The sequence below is a fragment of the Cuculus canorus genome, chromosome 1 (assembly GCF_017976375.1).
Source record: "Cuculus canorus isolate bCucCan1 chromosome 1, bCucCan1.pri, whole genome shotgun sequence".
Taxonomy (NCBI): domain Eukaryota; kingdom Metazoa; phylum Chordata; class Aves; order Cuculiformes; family Cuculidae; genus Cuculus; species Cuculus canorus.
The window spans coordinates 171,052,917-171,073,054 of NC_071401.1; the positions used below are offsets into that span (position 1 = coordinate 171,052,917).

Sequence of the window (20,138 nt, forward strand, 5' to 3'; positions counted from 1 at the left end):
TCTGGCACACATTTTTAGCTTGAAATTATTGTCCTTGCCAACTTCTCCTAATTAGTGCAGATTCTCTCCATGACCTATTTTCCGGAACTGAGAAGCGCAGGCAGCACTGCCTGATAAGAGCCTGCACTTTTAGAAAATAATGAAAAGCTCATCTGTAGCTTCAAATTTTCCTTTAGCCACTGCAAAAAGGTTATAGATACAAAACAGGCCACTTATTTTCAAGATTATATTTAGAAAACTCTTCAAGTCCTGAGCACTGCAGACGTTTTTTAATCAGAGAATCTCTTCTCTACTTCATCTCCACATTACTTTCAATCTATATTGAGCAGATGTGACTTCCCTGCACCACTTCCTTACTGGACTGTAGACTAAGACTTACTCTCATTTTCTTTCTCTTGTGGTCCTGCCTTTTTGTTCTTCAGTGAATCTTATTATCTTACCTGCACAGCCACACAGGTTAATGGGTGGAGCAGAGACGACTTCCCTGGACATCATTGCCTATAGTCTAGTGGGCAGGACACTTTCTTGAGCAGTAAGAGATATGTGAACTCCTCTAGCTGTTTTCCTCTGGAAAGCAGGTAGGCTTTCTAAGGGAGTACTCTAACCTAAGTACCTACTTAGTGGGAAAGATTGGACAGTGCACTGTTCTTTAAAGTAATAACTTTAGGTATCAGGAGCTATATGCCACATACAGCAAAGACACCCGCTCCCACAGTGAAGAGCTGAGGGAAGATTCCGGGCTTACCCTTGTACCCATGTCTCCTGGCCCACACAATGCAGGTTCCACACAGCACAGAGGATTTTCCATTCAGTCACTTCTCCCCACACACTGTAAAAGGGAAGTGAACAGCTAAGATTGCATTGGCATTAGGCATAGTGATTCTTCTTCCGTAAGGACTAAAATCCTATACTGGGCCAATGCGATGTATCTAAAAGATACCGATAACCCTGTGTCAGTCCTTCACAGTTATTTTTATGGAAAGATATATAAAGTCTTCCCAGTCTAAAGACTTCAGATTAAAGCAAGAAACCCTCCAACAAAAAATAATCTCATTCCAGACGGTTCTATCCCGACTGCTCAGATAGGATACATCAGCTGTGGTCCCCCAGCTCATTGTGACTGGTTGTGTGCTGCCTATAAGGCCCTAGATTTAGGAACTGTCACTTTGCTTTGTTCCACAAACTGAACTTACCAGCTTCTGAGTCATGTCCTATTGCCACAAATTTGAGTTTTGAGATTAAGTTGGGTTTTTTTCTCTGTAGGTACTTTCAAGTGAGATGAGAAGGTTTGGGGGAAGGGAGGGGCAGACATTAATTGTGTTTTCTGATTAGATTCCCTTCACTATATGTTTCACAGAATCACAGAATGGTTGAGGTTGCAAAGGACGTCTCAAGCAGGGCCATGTACAGATGGTACCCCAGGACTGTGTCCAGGCAGCATTTGAATATCTTCAAAAAAGAGACTCTACAACCTCTCCAGGCAACCTAGTAAGGGTAGCACATTTCTTATATTTCACAAAACTAGGTGAGGACTCCATATATATGAGGGGGGAGGGAGTGGGAAGCGTAACATGAAATTAGTGTTCAAAATTCTGAGTCTGAGGCAACAGTACCCCAGAAAATCCAGCTGTTGTCCTCATGTAACGATGGAGTGAAAAAGCTGTATACAGCTGAGTATGATATGAAGGAGTATTATTAATGCTATCCTCTGTTGGAGGATCTCCCATGGCTATTTTCTTAGAAAGAGTGATCTAGCACTGAGCTGTTTATTGAAGGTTTCTTAATAGGCAATTATATGTAAAGACAATCTCAATAGGTCCTTGGGCCTATATCCAAAAAAACCAAAAGCAACAACAACAAAAAGGATATGGTTTCAATAAAGTATAGAAATAAGGTAGAACTAAAGACCCAGGTGCAAGATTTCAACCCAAAGAACTCTGCAGCAGCTCACTAGTAATGCTGGAGGCACCTTACCTCATTAATAATTTGCCCGTGCAACTTGTGAAGCTGAACTTCCACATGCACCTGGCATTTTTTACCTATGAGCAGCTAAGCATCTCCTTTTGCCTAATACTTATTGGAAGACAGAAGAGAATGGAATTCCTAAATCCCTTAAGAGGTCCAGCCCAAGAAGTGGTATCAGAGTTAACTGAAGGCTCTCAAATAGTCAGGAGCCCACAAAACACAGATGAAGTGAAATCATGACAGCGTTTCTGTCACTCACCTTTTCACCTTCTGGTTAGAGTATTCACTCCAAAAATAGGAGAGCTACTCCTAACTCACTCCATCAAAGTGGGATTGAGCAGAGACATGACCTCCACACCGCAGAGTGGCCAGTGTGCTGCAGGGAATTGTTGACAAAGAGGGTCTCCCTTTCCTGCCGAAGCTGTGTCTATGACGATTCATGAGATTTACAGTTTCTTCTCTTCGTACGATCTTCACAGAAGCCACTGCACTGAAGACATGAATTAGAGTGTGCATCAGAGCTTTGATTTTTAAAAGTGTTTTATTAATGTGTTCCACTCTCAGTGTTTTAAAGATGCAGTACAGTAGCTGCAGTTTACAGAAACCTGGGGATATAGTATATATTGAATCTAATTTTTCAGGTGTACTTTGCTCACTTAAATCCAGATGAAGCGTGCTGTAAACTACGACAAAAGACAACACCGTCTGCATACTAGTGGCTTTCCTTACACAGGGTAAATGTTCAAGCCACAGGAGAGCAAAATAGCCCAAATTTCTTGTCTCTGTGAGTACCGAGATGTAAGCACAAACTGACAGTCAAAAAAGCAGCAGCACCCCCTGACTACGTGAACACTGTTTCATAAACTATAAATCCTGAAACATTCAAGGAAAAAAGCTTCTTTGTAATTATCCTTGAACTGCAATACTCTAATGTGTGCTTAAGAACAATAGCAGAAGCACTGAATGCTGGATTAAGACAAGTCATATTGATGACTGGGAAAGGAGCTTTATTTTCTAATACACGTCTTTTTAAAAGCAATTAGGCAGAGTCAGTGTTCTTAATTCTGTGGTCATGTAATATTGCAAGGACATAATTGAAAACATTTACTTTGCAGAGCTGGGAGACACAGTTGCCAGGCAACATCTTCTGTACCTTGAGAACATATAACAATGCACATGATTTATGTAGTGCTGTTGTTGTGTCTCCAGGTGCTGATACCTTTGTAACTAATGTAGATTCCTATAGGCTGAGCCACCACCTAGCAATACCCATCATCCTGAATCTATTCCGTGGTTTGCCAGCACCATCCATCAGCTGCAAGTCCATTTTTAAGCCTATGGCTTGAATCACTACTTATTATACTCGGTAATATAAACAGAAGTTGGTTGGCAAGGAGCAGTAAGGAAGTGCATTAAACTCCACTAATTAATTTCCCTCTCATATCAAACAATCAATCTAATACTATTAAATTATCAAACTAATAATTATTAATATAGATTGTGGGGTTTACTCCATTTGGGAAAATTAATATATTTATGAAATGCATATGTAACAAAGCACCATCTCCCCAGAAGTCACAAAGATTTCTAGGACACAAAAATCACTGAAAAAATTACACCCAGAATTAGAAATACCAGAGACCTTCCCCCAAAAAAATTGCTCAGTGTTTTTAGGTTCTCATAAAGAAAGAATTCATTCCCATTCTGGATCTGTTACTTAGCCTGGGCGAGACTTTGTCATTCGCATGGATGTGGCTTCACCCACCATCACAGTTAAAAGCCCAGTAAAAGGAGGCATCAACTCCTGTAAAGGCTCAAAAATACCAGTAATCTGTATTATGAAAGGAAACCTACACCGATCCACATATTTTCAAATGAATGGCATGTATTTTGTGTTGTATTTGTTGCAGTTATTTGATGCCAGCGAATGCTACTGGCAGGATGTCAATACGGGAAACCTTTCTCACCCTAGTACATCTCATAAGCCATGCCACCCTACTCAATGCCAGCAAATGTATTTACATAGTAGTCAATACGAAACAATTGGTTTGAGTCTGTATGAAACTCTGGTACTAAGTAGGTTAATTTTCCAGGATTTTATACAAATCTTTGGTTTAAATATTATTATACTGCAAGGAGATAAAGGAGAATCAGCTACTGTATTCGGGGGAGTACGGGAGAAAGCGGTTTTTGGATATTTTCTCTTTCAAGTTTGGAAGCTTTGGGTTGGTGTCTCAGAAGCCTCCTCCCGGCTGCCAGCATTTTCCCACTGGAGGGAGCTGTGACATTTGAAATACACCAACAGCTGCGGCTGGAAACTGCCCTGGAGGCCCCCAGGAAGGATTTCCTGCACTTCTTTTGTCTTCTGCAATTTTGAAAACTATGGATCACCTTAAGCAGATATGGTCAGTTACATTAAGTCTTTGGTCAATATAACTTTTTGAAGAAGTTGGTGTTAAGAGAAAGCTTTCCGTTAGGTGTCTGCATATAAGAAACAGACAGATGGCTCTATGGAAAACATTATCTGCTAGGAAACAAGTATTTGTGTGCAGTTTACAACACTGCACACCCAATTATTGTGACATTGGGCTGCTGAACAGAAATAACAAAAGGAAGCTAACACTAAGGAGAGTGCAAACAAATGCCAAAAATGAAAGGAAAAATTGCTCTTGAACTCCTTAGTGATTTTCTTCCACGAGACACATCTTCTTGGACACCAGAACAAAAGCTTAAAAGCTTTACTTTGAAGTCACAGTGGTAAGGGTAAAATCGTTATGTTTTATCTTCGAGTTACTGTGTGTCTCCTGTTCATGAGAGCCAGCAGCCCAAGTGTGCAGAGAGGTTAAGCTGAAATATGAGGATACGACAGAAAATCAGGTCCAGTAAAGGCCACAGCATCTCCTGTCTCCTGGCCCCCTGTAAGTCCATGCCTCTGCAGCAGGAGCTTGGGCATTGCCTGAGGAATCATAGGCACCTCAAAATTCACCCCAAACTCTGCATGCTACATAAAGAGATTCTCACATCCAGGCAATATGAAAATCCAAGGACAGAGAAATGTCTGAAGTCTCCCTCCCACCCAGGGCTGTGTTTAACATAGAGTTTTAAGAGGCAGACTGCAGCAAGGACCACCTTCCCTTTAGAGAGTCACATGAATATCAAGTCTTTAAAAGAACACCATTCAGGTTAATATTTGAGTTTTAAAATTTAGTGGCAGGAGGAGGACATTGTGATGCCACTTAATACAGGGAAGCAGAAGCCCAGGAAGTGGAACGTCTGGATTCACTTCCTTCTGCAGCTTGAAACTATTCTGCCTGCCACCACCCAACTCACCCTGAAGCTGGGTTTTTCAGCAATGTTAAACTGGCATTAAGCAAAATACAGAAATACCAGGCTTCTCCAGGCCCAGCTCGGTGCACGGATCCCTTCCTCCCTCTATTTGCCCAGGTACCATCACCTTTAGGCATTTGACACTCTTCCTGCATGATTCTGGTCCATCTTTTTGCAACAATAAAGGCAAAAGTAGCTGAGAGAAATAAAGAACTCAGGAAAGCAGCACATTGCTGCTCTCAGTAATCAAAAGACAGAATGCTACAGAAATAGCCTTTCTTTTTCCACTCTTGTTTCTCTCCACGTATGTCTTGCTCTCGGGCAAGGGCTCAGCCAGAGGGTGCACCAAGGGGCTAAATCAGAGAAATGGCAGCATGCTGGGTAGACGGTTATTAGCAAGGTGATTTTTTAGCTGGATAGGCTGCAGCTGTTCCCACCCCTCTATCCCACACTAATGAACAAGCAGAGTAGCTGGATGTTTCTGCAAAAATGAACAAGGCTGACATTTGAATTGTCATCACTGGACTTCAAAATTAGTGCCCTTTTGAAACAAATGAGGGCAGTTTGCAGCTTTTAAACTGCTGGCACAGACTGAAGCAGCCCGGAAAGCTGAGATTCTGCAAAATCTGGATGGTGCATGAAGGCCATATAAGGATAGCAAGACCAGGAGCTGCATTCCCCTATCTGAGTTCTGAGGGTACAATCCAGCAGACTTATTCATATAAGCATTCTAGTTAAAGTCAGATAACAGCAGCATGATAAAGTAAATAGGACAGATTTTTAAAAATACAATGCTCTTAATTCTCTGATGCTGCTTCAAGCACAGTTTATTCCCATTTTAAAACTAACTCAACTTCTAATGCTTTCCACTCAAAACAATTATCAAGAGGTCAGGAGTGATGAAGTAGCAGAAGTATTTCATTTTTAGCCAGAACTGATGCAACAAACATAAACAATGCAAACAGAAATTTACAACTGAAGGGTAATTATCAGAGTTGCAATCATCTGCTCATCAAAGACTTGAATTACCACTAACATGGCCCCTTAGGCTCACTTGGAAGAGATCTCTCAGAAACACCAGCAGTCCCTCACCAAGCTTGGAAATAAAAGCCAAATTTAAAAACATCCAAGTGCTTCTCTGGACAATCTAGGTGTTAAATTTAAAGAAGTAAGATAAAGATCCAGAATAAAGCTAGCACATATAAGCTGGCAGGTGTAAGGCACAATCAGTTGCCTAAATTTAGGTGTATGAAGCTTACAAATTGGACATTCAGCTCATTATGTTGAGAAGTGGAATACCAGAGTCTCAAAGGTTACCAACAGGACAAAAGTAGCCCCACAGAGAACACAAACCCTGCAGTGAGAATGCAATTACTGCTGTATTTCTTCTCCTTCAAAATGGCATGACTGCCTCAGTCTCTTCTCATTAAGTGAGAAAGTTATTACTTGGAATTCATTCCTCCTTGTAATTACTAATTGGGAAGTGAACAGCAATACCATATAAAAAAGGATAATATTCTTAACAACAGTAAAAGGCATAAAATAGCCTCATCACTTTCTACATATTAGTTATGTCATTAGTTCTATTAGCACTGCTCAAAATGAACACGTTAACAAGGGAACATTAAACTGCACTTCATGCCTGTAAAGCCAAAGGACTAGATATTGACATATCAATTACTGCTTTGTCTTGTTAATTTCTTCAAACAAAATAACAACAAAACTAATGTGGGGAGGTTTTGGTTTGGTGCTTTTCTTTTTGCTTGAGAAGAAATACAGTTCCCTCAGACTGTATCAATCCTCCAGGCATGAAACCTTACCTTATTGAGATAGAAGGATGTCTTTCATTTAAAGTCAGTGATTTCACCTGCAAGGTTTTTCTTCTGTGATATGAACAGTTCCTCCCCCCCTCCCCCCCAGGTTTATATGTATCTCATGCTGAGAGCACTATTGCGTGCATTTGAACACAGCAAATTGGCTGTATGTACACACCTACATATGAAGTTAGTGAAAGCTTAGGCTCATAGAGAAACTCAAATAAGGATCTTCCTCAAACTGCCGAAGTTTGGGCAGCTCATGATCCTAATTTCATTGCTGTGAAGGTCCAGATGAATGCTTTAGAGCTACTCACTGTCAGGTCAGCCAGGGTGAATTCCCAGCTCTTCTGCAGCCTGTGGCAAACTCCATAAGCCCAGATTTTGTCTCCATGTCTCAGGAGTTTATAAGTACAGAGCAGCATTAAGTGCTGCACTGACTGGGGGCAGGGAAAATTAAAAAAAAAAAGCCTCACTGGTGTTATATCTTAAATAAGCAACTGTATTTGAAATTTAAAATACTCTCGAGCAAATAGATTTGATTCTATAGAAATGTGCATCTTATCAGTGACAAACATTTGAACAAGGTCTTTGAATTCTGCCTCTTACTGATTTGAACAATCAAATCTTTCATTGTTTCAATTAAAGCTTGGTCTTTCATTTAGACACTTACTGTCCAACTGTAAAATGACTGCAATTATAAATCAAGATGAATTATTTCTGTCTTCTTTTCAGCCTAAAGAAAATTAGTGTAGGGGTTTGTTGTTTAAAGGAGGTTGATGTGTTTCATTATGTGATCACAGAGAACAGCTCAGTGATATTCCAGCAATCAGTTACATGGTCTATTTTTATTATCAGCACAAGAAAGCAAACACTGCACAGCTCATCAGGCTGTGTAAATGAAATGCAAGAATGAAGTTCTCAAGCAAGCAGAATCTGGCATGCCCGTGTTATTCCCTTTTTGCACTGAGTGCATGAAGCATTGCAGGAACTGCTCTCTGTATAAACACATCTCTGTTTTATCATACATAATTCAGGACTTGCAATTCCCTGATGGAATAGGTTACCTAACTCCATACACTGAGGTACAGTCCACAAACCTTGCACCAGTATTGTAGTGCTGCAGTACTACTACACTGCATTATTTATACAGCTCGGCCTCTTGCAATAACATACGTGTTCTCAATCAGCTTTCTCCTAATACTTTTTAAATGTCTTATAGCATCCTCTTTGCTAAGACCTGGATATAGTCTGCACACAACAGAGCTTTAGAGTTTGCCAAAGAGCACTGTGGGTAAACAAGAATTTTCAAGCATCATCCACAGGCACGGTGGGGTTCATAGAATAGCACTGCTCCACAGCTCTAGTGCTCACTGCTCTTGAAATTGATGGGAATTCTGTGGGGACCTCTTTGGGAACAGGTCTCAAAAGACAGAGATTTCTGTACTAATCTTCTGTGTCCTTTAAGTCACTTCAAACCTGGGCATTGCAGAGCCCAGCTAGAGTCTGTTCCTGTGCAATCGCCATCCTCGCAATGGGATTGCAGGCTGTGTAAATCAGTGTGGAATTGAGTCCGGAGACTTGAGCTGCCACGAACATCTTAAAAGAAGATTACACCCATGTAATAATACACAATCCTTTGCCAATCCCTAAAGAAGGGCGGGGAGTGGGGGGAGGGGGGTACGGGCAGAAATCAGATTTCTCGGCCAGCTCAATCCTGGATGTCCTGGAGGCCAAGCCTAACCCAAGGACCAGAATCTGTGCAGCTTCGAGCCTGGCGTGCTCAAGCATCCTGGGACAAATGTCCATCTTTGGTCAGGGGTCTTGCCACAGACACGCGGCCCTAAGCCATGCAGCTGAATGCAGGGAGATCAATCTCTAGAGCTAGAAGACTGTTTCTGCATCTTCATTGGCAATTGTCTTTGCAGAGAAACAGAAATGTTCCCTCTGAAGCCTCCAGTTTGGCTCTGTGGAGCCAGGCCTAACCTTTGGCTGCAGCATCTCGCACAGGGAGAAGGGGTGGTGTAGGCACAGGTGTTCAGCACCCTTGCATCACCCTTCCTCTGAGGAGAACGATCAGGGCAGTATTTCCCAGTGGAGGTTCAGTGGCAAGAGAGGGCTGTGTCCTTCGGCCCCCAGGAGAGGTGGAGGCAGATAACTTCATGCCTACACCTCCAACCACATCTTGATCATGGTTCACATGCTCAGCTCCTCAACGAGGGAGATGGGCTGGCCTGGTCAGAGGTGACAACCTCCACAGCCTCACCCAGGGCACGAGGGGGCTTGACCACCATTTTCTGTCCTTGTCAGTTGTAAAAACACTGTGCCCTGCAAGGCCAGGCAAGACTCACAGCTTATCTCCAGCCAGCACCTGGTGTCCCAGAGGAATGCAGCCCACTGTCTTGTAAATCAGCCTGACCCCAGCCTAACAGATGGACTGGAACAGCCAAGAGGCAAGACTGAGATGAAAATCAGACTTGGGTGGGATTATTGAGATGACTGTTCTTTTGAGGCAGGGTTTCTTATTCAAAGGATGTAATTTGACCATCCAGCTTGGAGTTAAATTGGCTTCAGACAATAACCTCTGGAACTAAGATTGCTTTAGGTGATCTGATTTGGGATCAACACTGCAAAGAGATTGTGCTGGGAAGACAAGAGGAAGAGACATAATAATATTATAGAGATCAACGCATGAAGAGGGAAAAGAGAACAGGAATCATGTTAGCTCCTTTAGCAAGGAAGAGCACGGTACCTAATGAAATTGAAAGATGCACTGCACAGGACAGATGTACACCTACTGGTGAAATGAGGCGTGGAAGTGAGTGACTGCAACGCTAAGGGAACACATTTGTAAGAATTAAATAAAAACACAAGCAAGAATGTCAACATGAGTACCGTAATTGTGCCATTTCCTTCCATAGGGCAGGTCCCTATAGCACTAAATCTCAAATCCAGCCAAACTACTAGGCAGCAGCTTCAATTTTCCCAGCAGCAGATGATCCCAACATTCAATCTTGTCTGCCCTGAAGGGTCAGGTTCTGGCAGTGTCAGGACCAGCTATCCAGGGTAGAATCTCTGGGCACTTTCAAGACACTAATTGTACAGCAGCCACCTTTGGAAGCGCCTTGACAAGAGCTTGCAACTTTGCCTAATTGCTGCTGGACATACCTGATGCCAGCAAAGCACTTTAAGCCTCCAGAAAGTCTCTGTCTGCCTTTAACCTCCTCAGAGCTGACATCCCTGCAGCCCTAAGTCTGCAGCTGTGGTCTTGGGGTTTGGCTTTTGGCTTTGACTCATGAATGACAGCTACATTCTTTGTCCATCACAAGGCAGCAGTGTCCGTCACTCTTTGCTTCCTTGAGCAAGTTCTTCTCAAGCAAATGCTGAGTTTTAGGTCAGCCAGGGAGAGGAGTTGTGCAGCTTGAGTCACATTTGACCCCTTTTGTAGGCAACCCTCAAGCTTATTGTCCAGGACCCAGAAGAGTGGCTTCTGTGTCTGTTAACCACCGTGCTTGGCACCTGGCACGCACGGCCTCATCCTCGCCTGCAGAGCTGGCAGCCAGCTAATCCTCTGCAGCCCCGAAGCACTGTGCCAGGTGCCAGCTCTGCAGGCAGAGAAGGAGGCTGTCCCCATCACTGCTAGAGACACCCAGGAGCAAGGGCACACCTGGGCCATCTCTCCCCCTTGATGACTTGTCCCACACTCCCAACTCCAGGTCTTCCTGACCTTCTGGAGCACCTTCTTCTCCTTCTCACAGCCTGGCTTCGTGAGGAGAGCTATGCACTATTGCTCACTTCCTTCTGATAAAGACATTGAACGTGACTGTCTGACAGGGACAGCCCTCATGCACAACAATTCAAGGGAGCAGCATTTTGGATGGCCTCCCACCCCATTTTCCTTGTTTTCCCCATATGGAGCGTCCCACATAGGGCACTGACAGTCCTTCCCTTGAGAGCAAGCTGCATCTGAAAGGGAATACCACACAGGAAAGCATGGAGGAAGCTGTGCTGGAGGACATGGCTCTCCCCTCCATGCCCCTGAGGACTGGTCCCTGGGCACACCACGGCATCCCTGGCTGTGCCACCATATCCCTGGCCCCGCTCAGCACAGCTGTGCCCTGCCTCTATAGAAACGGGGGAGGAAAACAGGGTCTTAGAATGGTTTGGGTTGGAAGGAATCTTAAAGCCCATTCAGTTCCAACCCCACTGCCATGGGCAGGAACAACTCCCACCAGACCAGGTTGCTCAAAGCCCCATCCAACCTGGCCTTGAACACTTCCAAGAAGAGGGCATCCACAACTCAACATAAGAAGGACATGGAGCTGTTGGAATGGGTCCAGAGGAGGGCTACAGAGATGATTGGAGGGCTGGAGCACCTCCCATATGAGGACAGGCTGAGAGTTGGGATTGTTCAGCCTGGAGAAGAAAAGACCCCAAGGAGACCTTATAGTGACCTTCCAATATCTGAAGAGGGCTACAAGAAAGCTGGGGAGGGACTGTCTACAAAGGCTTGTAGAGATCAGATGAGGGGCAATGGATGTAAACTGGAGAGGGGCAGATTTAGACTAGACATAAAGTGGGATTTCTTCACTATGAGAGTGGTGAGGCACTGGCACAGGTTGCCCAGGGAAGCTGTGGCTGCCCCATCCCTGGAGGTGTTCAAGGCCAGGTTGGATGGGGCCTTGGGCAGCCTGGTCTGGTGAGAGGTGTTCCTGCCCATCGCAGCGGTGGTTAGAACTGGACGGGCTCTAAGGTCCCTTCGAACCCAAACTGTTCTATGAGTCTATGCTTCCCAGAGCAACCCGTTCCGGCCTCTCCCCACCCTCGGGACAAACCCGCCCTCCCCGCCGCCCCCGGGGCTCACGGTGCCCCCACCGCCTCGCACCCCGCTCCCCGCCCCCACGTGCCCGCCGCGGGGCGGCACGGCACCCCCTTCCCTCCTTCCCCGCCGGCCGGGGGCGGGCTCCCGGGCGATCGCGGAGCGGTGTGGGCGGTCGGGGGGAAGCAGGAAGGGAGGAGAGAGAGCGGCGGGAAGGCGGGGAGAAGTTTATTCCCGGAGACACCTCTCCGGGGCGCGGCGGGGGCGTCGCCCCACGGCTGGGGCTGGGGCGTCCCCGAGTGCCTCCGGCGTGCGGAGCCAGGCTGCCTCCCGCCGCTCTAGCCCTCCCGCCCTTCCCTGCATCTCCCGGCTGCTCGAGGGCGGATCGCGATGGTGGGGCGCCGCCGCCGGGTCCCCGCCCTCGCCTGAGCGGCCGCGGGCGCCCCGCGTTGCTGCTGCCGGCGGCGATGGTGCCCGCGCCGGGGCTACTGTGAGCGCCTGCCCGGAGCCTCTCCGGACACCAGAAATAGTAATAATAATAATAACAAAAAAATACGTATATAAATAATTAATAATTTAAACCGAGGAGAAGAAGGGGGAGAAGCGGAAGAAGCAAGTGGATAATGTCAACCCCGAGCAGATTCAAAAAGGACAAAGAGATTATAGCGGAGTATGAAAGTCAAGTGAAAGGTAAGAGCGGGGGGCGCCTCCCCGGCTCCGGGCGGCGGGGACGGACCCTGCCCGTACCCCCCGGCCCCCGAGTCCGAGCGAGGGGAAGAGAGGAACGGGGAGAAAAGAGTGGGGAGCGGGGAGTGGCGGAGGGAAGAGAGGAACGGGGAGAAAAAAGTGGGGAGTGGCGGATGGGAGAGAGGAACGGGGAGAAAAGAGCAGGGAGAGGGGAGCGGGGAGTGGCGGAGGGGAGAGAGGGGCAGGGAGCGGGGAGAGAGGAACGGGGAGAAAAGAGTCAGGAGTGGAGAGCAGGGAACGAGGAGCGGGGATAAGAGAGCAGGGAGTGGCGGAGAGGAGCACGGAGCGGGGAGCGAGGGGAGGGGAGAGGGGAGGATGGAGTGGCGGAGAGGAGCAGGGAGCGGCAAAGGGGAGCGAGGAGCGGGGAGAGGAGGACAAGGAGAGGGGAGCAGGGAGCGAGGGGAAGGGGAAGCAGGGAGTGGTGGAGGGGAGCAAGGAGAGAGGAGAGCAGGGAGTGGCGGAGGGGGCCGAGGAGCGAGGGCAGGGGAGCAGGGAGAGAGGAGCGGACGCAGGGGAGCAGGGGGTGGTTGATGGGGAGCAGGGATAGGCATAGGGGAGCAGGGAGCCCGGCTCGGGGATAGGGCGCTGCCGCCCCTTCGCTCCAGCCGCTCCTCTCCGTTCCCGGCCCCGGGGCACCGGCCCTTCCCCCGCCGGGAGGGCGAGGCTTGGCTGCTAAACCGGGGCGAGGGGTCGTAGCAAGCCGTGCCCCTTTCTTCAGACACACGGCCGGTGCCCCCCGCCCTGCCTTCGGGGCTGCGGTTTCTGTGTTGGGCCGCGGGCAATGGCTAATAAAGAATCAGCCTTGGCTGTTGAATGAGCCCTTTCAGCCGTCCCAGGAAGTATTTCAGCCTCGCATCGCCCGGCTGTATCGCATCCAGCTATTGTGCCGAGGGCAGCGCCGGCAGACTGCCGTGAGCCAGAGCCTCCAGAGCCTCGAGTTCCCTTTCCTGGCATCGCGTTCTTCCCTCTGCCCGTGTCCTGGGTGCAGCCGAGGGTGGCAAAGCCGCGGCATGGGCGGTGCGGGGCGGATCTCGCCCTGCGCATCCTTCTCTGGGTGCTGCCAGGCGGTGTTTTGCATAATATACAAATGGCAATAAACCTAAGCTTCGAGGATGGATGCAGACCTGAAATGTAGTGTTTAAAAAGCTGCGTGACGCTTGAACTCTTATTTAAAACCATGTAGATGTACTATTGATGCACCTGGGTGGACCCGCCTTGATGCCGCTTGCACTTTGCAACGTGTGAAGGCTGAACGTGTCCTCATGCGGGTCCGTGGGCTTCGGGAGCCCTCGTGCCCCATGCAGGGGCACCTTCAGATGGAGGTGTCTGAAACAGGGTGGTAGGAATCAGTCCTCAGCTCTGCTGAGATTTGTTGGCTTTCTGTAATTGCACAGTGTTTTTTCCTCTAACTTGATCCTACGAGATCAAATTTTCAAAACAGTTCTTGAGGTTTCATTGTTCTTTTTCCTCTTCAAAAGAAAAAGGTAGTTTTTGAGGTTTTTTTTCTTCCTAAGCTTAACTTTTTGTGAAACATTCTAGCCACCGCTTAGTCTTTTTTGGTCCAGAAAGGCATTTTGGTTTAAAATAAGAAACCAGACGGCTAGATGGGCAGTGAGGGGTCTCTCCTGAGCTGGCAGGCCAAGCTTCAAGTGTCTGTCTGACATGGCCAGGGCGGAGACAGCTCTTGCATAGCTGGGGGATTCACTGCCACTGAGCCCTTGGAGGACCAGTGCTTCTGCCTCTCTGGAAATGGTGGAGATTGTCTTGATCATGGAGCAGGAAAAATGTTTAAGATGTTAAGCTCTTTGCAGAGTGTGCAGGCAGTTCTTTGCCTCCTCCTAACACGACTGTTATGGTCTCAGCCTTTGTTAACTGCAGCCAGTTGCTATATAAGCTGTCCTTTTTGTTTGAATAATGAAGAAGAAGCACTATGCCCTTCAGCAACACAGATCATTTCATAAACAATAAAGATTAAGGTAGCAAGCTTATCTGATTATCTGGCTCCTTGGTGTCATCGTCCCCTATCATAATTGCAGAGGGGGGTGGCATTTGTAAACGCAGTTGAGTAGGAATTTTGACTTTCTTTTGCTCCTTTGTGGTGGTCTGTGGTGTGTCTGGTCCCGACTGCCTTGTGTGAATTGTTGATTAGCTGCTGTTTGAAACAGTATGCTGGGCTAGAAATTGCAGCCAGAGCTTGCTTTTCTTCAACCATCACTACACTTGAGATTCGGGTGGAAAGAACTGTCTGTACTAAAACGTAATTCTGCTCAGTGCTAGCTCGGTGATACTATAACAAAGTAAAGGTACCATTGTGTGATACCTTGAAAGTCTTGTTTATATCGAGAGATCAAGGGCTAAGGAATCAGTACTAATTAGCTAGCAAGGTAACTTTAGGTGAATATAACTGCAGGAAATGCAGGTCTCTGTGTACTACCTGGAATTTCATGCATTAGGATAGGAGAAAGGGTGTGGCCAGAATGCTTTTGCTGCTTATGATTTCTGATGTTTGCAATGACTAGCTGATTTCTCACTGCTAGTTCAACTGTTTAGTTGCCTGAAGGATGTGGGCAGTTTGGCAGCAAACTGGCCATTTGGGGTTCTCTGGACAGGGGAGTGCAAAGGTGTGTAATACCACGTATATCCCTTGCCTTGTTCTGAGATTGCATTGAGCCCAGCCTGCTGAACACCAGTGTTAGCGATTCATACCACTGATGTGGCCTTTGTAAGTCCTGTCATAAGATGTCTGAATATTGATACTGAAGATCGAGGCACCTCTAATGTATGTGGCCAGTAGGGTATGTATGTGGTGCCACATCTGGAAATGAGGATTTAACAGTGCTGTTCCTCCTGTAGCTTTTCTGCTCTTAATTGCTCAAATAGGAAGTAGCAACAGGTGATGTTGTTTCCCTGGTTCCTGGATGGTGCAGACCGACATCTTCTCCTTGGACTTTGAGCAGTATCGGTAGCTTGGCTGTTGCTTTCATGTAGGTCATATGGGTAGAGTGGAAAGCCTGCAAATGTTACCTGTTTGTCTACCTGAAGTGGACGAAGTAATTCTGACTTGTTGGGCAGGTCATCTTATTGCACATTTTTTTGCAACGTCCCTGATCTTCAGGATAACTTCCATCAAGTACTATCCCAGCTGTAGCAGTAAGGGAATTGTGTTCACTTCCCTGCACATCATATAGAAAGCAGAAGGATATTTCTTAAGTATGTCTTGATACTAAAGTTAGATCTGTCTACATGGATACCTATACCCATTGTTTTGGGATGTGAGGATATTAAGATGAAATAGGTACCTTAATGCGTAGAACATAAAGGCATGTGGGAAATACCGCTTAGTTCTGCAACTCTTACTCATTGGAAGTGAGCTATCTTGGTACACTTCAGTTCCAGTATGACCTTGTTACTTCATAATTTTGCCGAAGCACGTACTTCTCAGCAATGTTTCACTTTCTAATTCAAAAGCTCTAGGAAAGGCATCAAGAGCTTGTTTATTCAAGAACATTTTGACAGTTTGGAGGAACAATTTATATTACTGTTAAAATGGCTTGCACAATATGCCTTGTAGATTTTCTGCAGACTGTATTGGATTACTCAGTAAAATCACTTCTTAAAATATCCCTGATCATTCCAACTATCAATCGTATGTGTGTTTGCAGAAGAATGCGATAATTTTATAGGCTCTCTGAAGTCTTTAGTGGTAGATTTCCTACCAACATTGCAGCTGGGGTGGAGCTAGAAAGTGGAGGTAGTCCTGTTTAAATGAGCAACAGAGTGATGGTATTGTTAGGAGTTGAGTATTAACTTGACCCTACCTAGATTTATACACAGCATTCCTTAGCTCAAAGCTCAATTGACTGTAGTAGCCTATTACTATCCTGCCTTTTGTATTCTGAGGACCAGCTGCTCCTTGGGTACTGCTGATAATGCAAAGTAGTATCTGATAAAGTTACTGAGCAATCCAAGGTAGTTAAGAAATTCTTCGGCATCCTCCAGTATCTGTGTGGGTGTCTTGCGGATGGTGAAGGGTGAGCTAGTGAGATCTTGAATACCTGGGTCACTTCAGAAATGCCTCTGAAGATACCTGTAGTAGTAGCAGGGTGTTGAGGATGGTGCACATTAGCTTTCAGATGATTCAAGTGTTACGCTGGCATATTTACCTTCTTAAAACTTATCTACTGTGCATAGAGGGCCAGTTACACATGCTGTGTGTAGGTAAGCATTGTGCTGACTGATCCTATGAGTCTGCCTGTTCATTTGGTTTGAAATGTTGAGGATCTTTGGAGTTTGTCTCGTGGCCTTTCTACACAACTGCATCTACAACTGAAAAGTACTGAGGGAAGAGCTACTTGGATGCTTCCTTTTTCCATCTTTATTTTCCGAGTTGGAAGTGACTGACTGGAAATAAAAGCCCAAAAGCAACTTTGTGAAGGGAGACAGTTCCCTAAAATCGATATTCGCATGTTTTTCTTCGAAATAGAATACTTTTATTTTCCACCAGAAACAATTTGTTAGCAGTCTATTATATTGCCTGATTAGGGAAAATGAAAATTCTAATTTGTGAATTTACTTCAGATTAAAACAATCTAGAATTAAAACAAGAATGGAAGCCTCTCTGAGGAAAGGTTGAGTTCTGAAATACAAATTGGGTTGACGTTTTAGTATAGTTTTCGGATAACTATTTTGAAAAAAATCTTCATAATGAAACATTTGATACTTTGGATAAGGCTGGAATTCCAGAATTTCATTTTAAGATATTCTGGTGAGTAGTTGTCAGTTTCTTAAGTTCAAGTTTATCAAGTGTGGTTCAGTAGAAGTTTTCCTGATCAAAGAACTTGACCACAATGACTGTTGGCTTACACAGGAGGATAGTTCCTTACCTTTTTCCCCTCAGTACTTTATTCCTGCTCTACGATCCTTCTCTTCAGAGTACAAATTTCAATTGTCCATGTAAATGTTGATGACTTTGTAGTTGACTGTGCAGCTGGAATAGCTATCTGCAGTTTTAGATAGTTCAGTCTTGAACAGAACAATTTTTTTTTCCTGGTTTGACCACACATTGCAGCTGGTGTTTTCCCAGCAATGCAGCCAAACTGCATTTATTGTTTTACTTGAATTTAAAGGTGAATAAAGTCCTAATTGCTATAGCACACATGAAAGGGCGAGCAATAAATGGACTGTCTGACCAATGTGTCTTTCTGTCAATATTGCAATCATAATGCATACTCAATGTGTTCATTTTGTCTGTACCTGCATATTTTTTGTTAGTCTCTAAAAGCTTTAATTTGCCTCTGATTGTGAAGCAATTTGGATCCTTTTATGATCACTTCTTTGGGGATTTTTTTTACTTTCCAAATATGCTTTCTGTGCAATTTTGCCGTTGCAGAGCAAGGCTCTAAATCATGCTAAGGTTCATTTCATTTCCTGCCATTATCTTTTATTGGTCACTTTTTTTATGAAGTGAAGTCCTAGTTGCTAATAAAATTAAACTTGCAGCTTTGAAATGGCTGTGGTAAGGCAGAATAGGATCTGAATTTCATCTCATTTTCTGCTTTAAACTTCTCTTGCGTTAGGTTTTGCCGTCTGTGAAAACTGATCTCCTTGTCAGTCAGAGGTGATGGATGGTAGTGCTGGAAAAAAGTGGGTCAGCGCTGTTGAGGCTGGATAAGAAATCCCCTGCTGACCATTACACAGCCTGTTAGAAATCACTGACCATGCCTTGACAGTGCAGCGTGTCTAATCTCTGTTTTGGACAGGGCTGGACATGGAGGAGAGCACAGGTGAAGCCAGGCAGGTGTCAATCGTGCATCTTCTCCCCTTTACCTTTTTTCACTGCTACGTCTAGCTGTTACGTTATCCCATGTCTAACCTTTCTGGTCTCCCTAGTGGAAAGGAGTGCTACCTTAACTTGTATTAATCCCTATTAGAGTCTAATCTACTCTTACTGCTCAGCTTTCACGGAACAAAATAGGCTTTGGAGCATGTGGATTTGTTTTTATGTGTGAGTGATTAGTCTAAACATGTACTGGGGCTCCTTGTGACCTGCATGCTGCCTCGTCTTCTTCCTGCGGGTTTTAGTCTCATGGCAGCATCTCCTCTGTGGCTGGCATCTCCCACCTTGCCAGCTACTGACCTGGCCTTCCTGGGACCTCCCTGTGCTCTCTGCTCAGCTGGACTGATCTGATCAAATGCCAGACATCACCAAAGCAAGGCTAGGTGACCTTGTTTTACAGCTTCCACACTGACCAGTACAGAGCACAAATAGCCTGTTCTATCTGGAGTTACTTCATGCCTTTTCCTTCCCACTTTGGGTCTCCCAGGCACCAGGCCAAATTCCCTGAGCTGCAAGATGTTGTAGGGACATGTATGTATATATGCATGTATGCACATGGAGGAAGAGCAGCAGCTGAGAACTGGAGGCAGTGGTTGAAAGTGGATGGGCTGGTGGGCTGTGCAGTAGCAAATACTTGGTACCAAGCACAGAGGGCAATTGCTGAGAGCATGGGGCTATCTTCTGGGTAAGAGGCAGAACTGTCTTGCATAGGAATGCTGCTTACTGCATGTGTTTTACATCACCAAGACCGTATCTGGCACCAAAAGCAAGGAGTTGGTTATCACTATTCTTTTTCCTTAGTTTCCAAGACTTAAACAACTGAACTGCAGGCTGTTCAGGCAGTTTGTAGTCGCTTGGTCCTGTGGGAGTACTCCAAGACAAACAATTCACTTTGATCTCTTGTAATGGGAGCGGTAATCCTGAGGCACCGCTTCCTCAGGAATCTACTGTTTTCTGCAGCTTTTCTGTAGAAGTCATCTTCTGGTAGACACAGAAGTGTGTCACAAGCCACCTGGTAGGTTAAAGGTGGTGTATTACATTGTCTCTATGCTCTGCCCACTAGTCCATTTTATCTAGGCAAAACACTGGTGTTCTCAAGCCAATTTCTGTTAGCTACAGCCTAATAACTGAATAAGGAAAAGCTCTTCAATAGCCTCTTCCCTCTCCTCTGTTCATGTCGCTATTTCTCAGTCATATTCCTGTATGAATTTCAGGATGGAGTATTCAGTCTTGCATCATACAACCCACTGGCAGCCTGTTTTTTTGCCTTGACATGACTGTTAAATAAATCCTGAGATTAAGATGCAATCTCTTTATGGAAAATGAATAATCTTTTGGAAATAACCTCAAGCAAATCTAATGTTCTCTTTCCAAGAACTGGCTTGTCTATGGGCATGGCCGTGACTTCGTACTACTCTACGAGTCAGTGAGCGTGAACGTTATAATGAAAGGGTGTCTAGAAGGAGAAAACACTTGTGTTTGTTCATGGTTGGTACAACAAAATAATCCCAGCTGTTGGTGTGTGTCAATGAGGTAAGTATTGCAGGTAGGTGGAGGAGGTGTTCTTCATAGTCTTTCACTTGAAGCATTTGAGCAAGAAAAGGGCCCAACCTCCTGTGTCAGAAAAATC

General features: G+C 45.4%; 1 protein-coding gene across 2 annotated transcripts in view; it reads left to right on the top strand.

Annotated features, from left to right (window-relative positions):
* Positions 1–12,158: 12,158 nt before the first annotated feature.
* SRGAP1 (SLIT-ROBO Rho GTPase activating protein 1) overlaps positions 12,159–20,138 on the top strand; it is a 144,292-nt gene continuing 136,312 nt past the window's right edge. For both annotated transcript variants that reach the window (XM_054056865.1, XM_054056870.1), the window contains exon 1: positions 12,159–12,615. In XM_054056865.1, the coding sequence (XP_053912840.1) occupies positions 12,549–12,615 (67 nt within the window). In that variant the 5' untranslated portion in view covers positions 12,159–12,548. The remainder of the gene's footprint in view (positions 12,616–20,138) is intronic.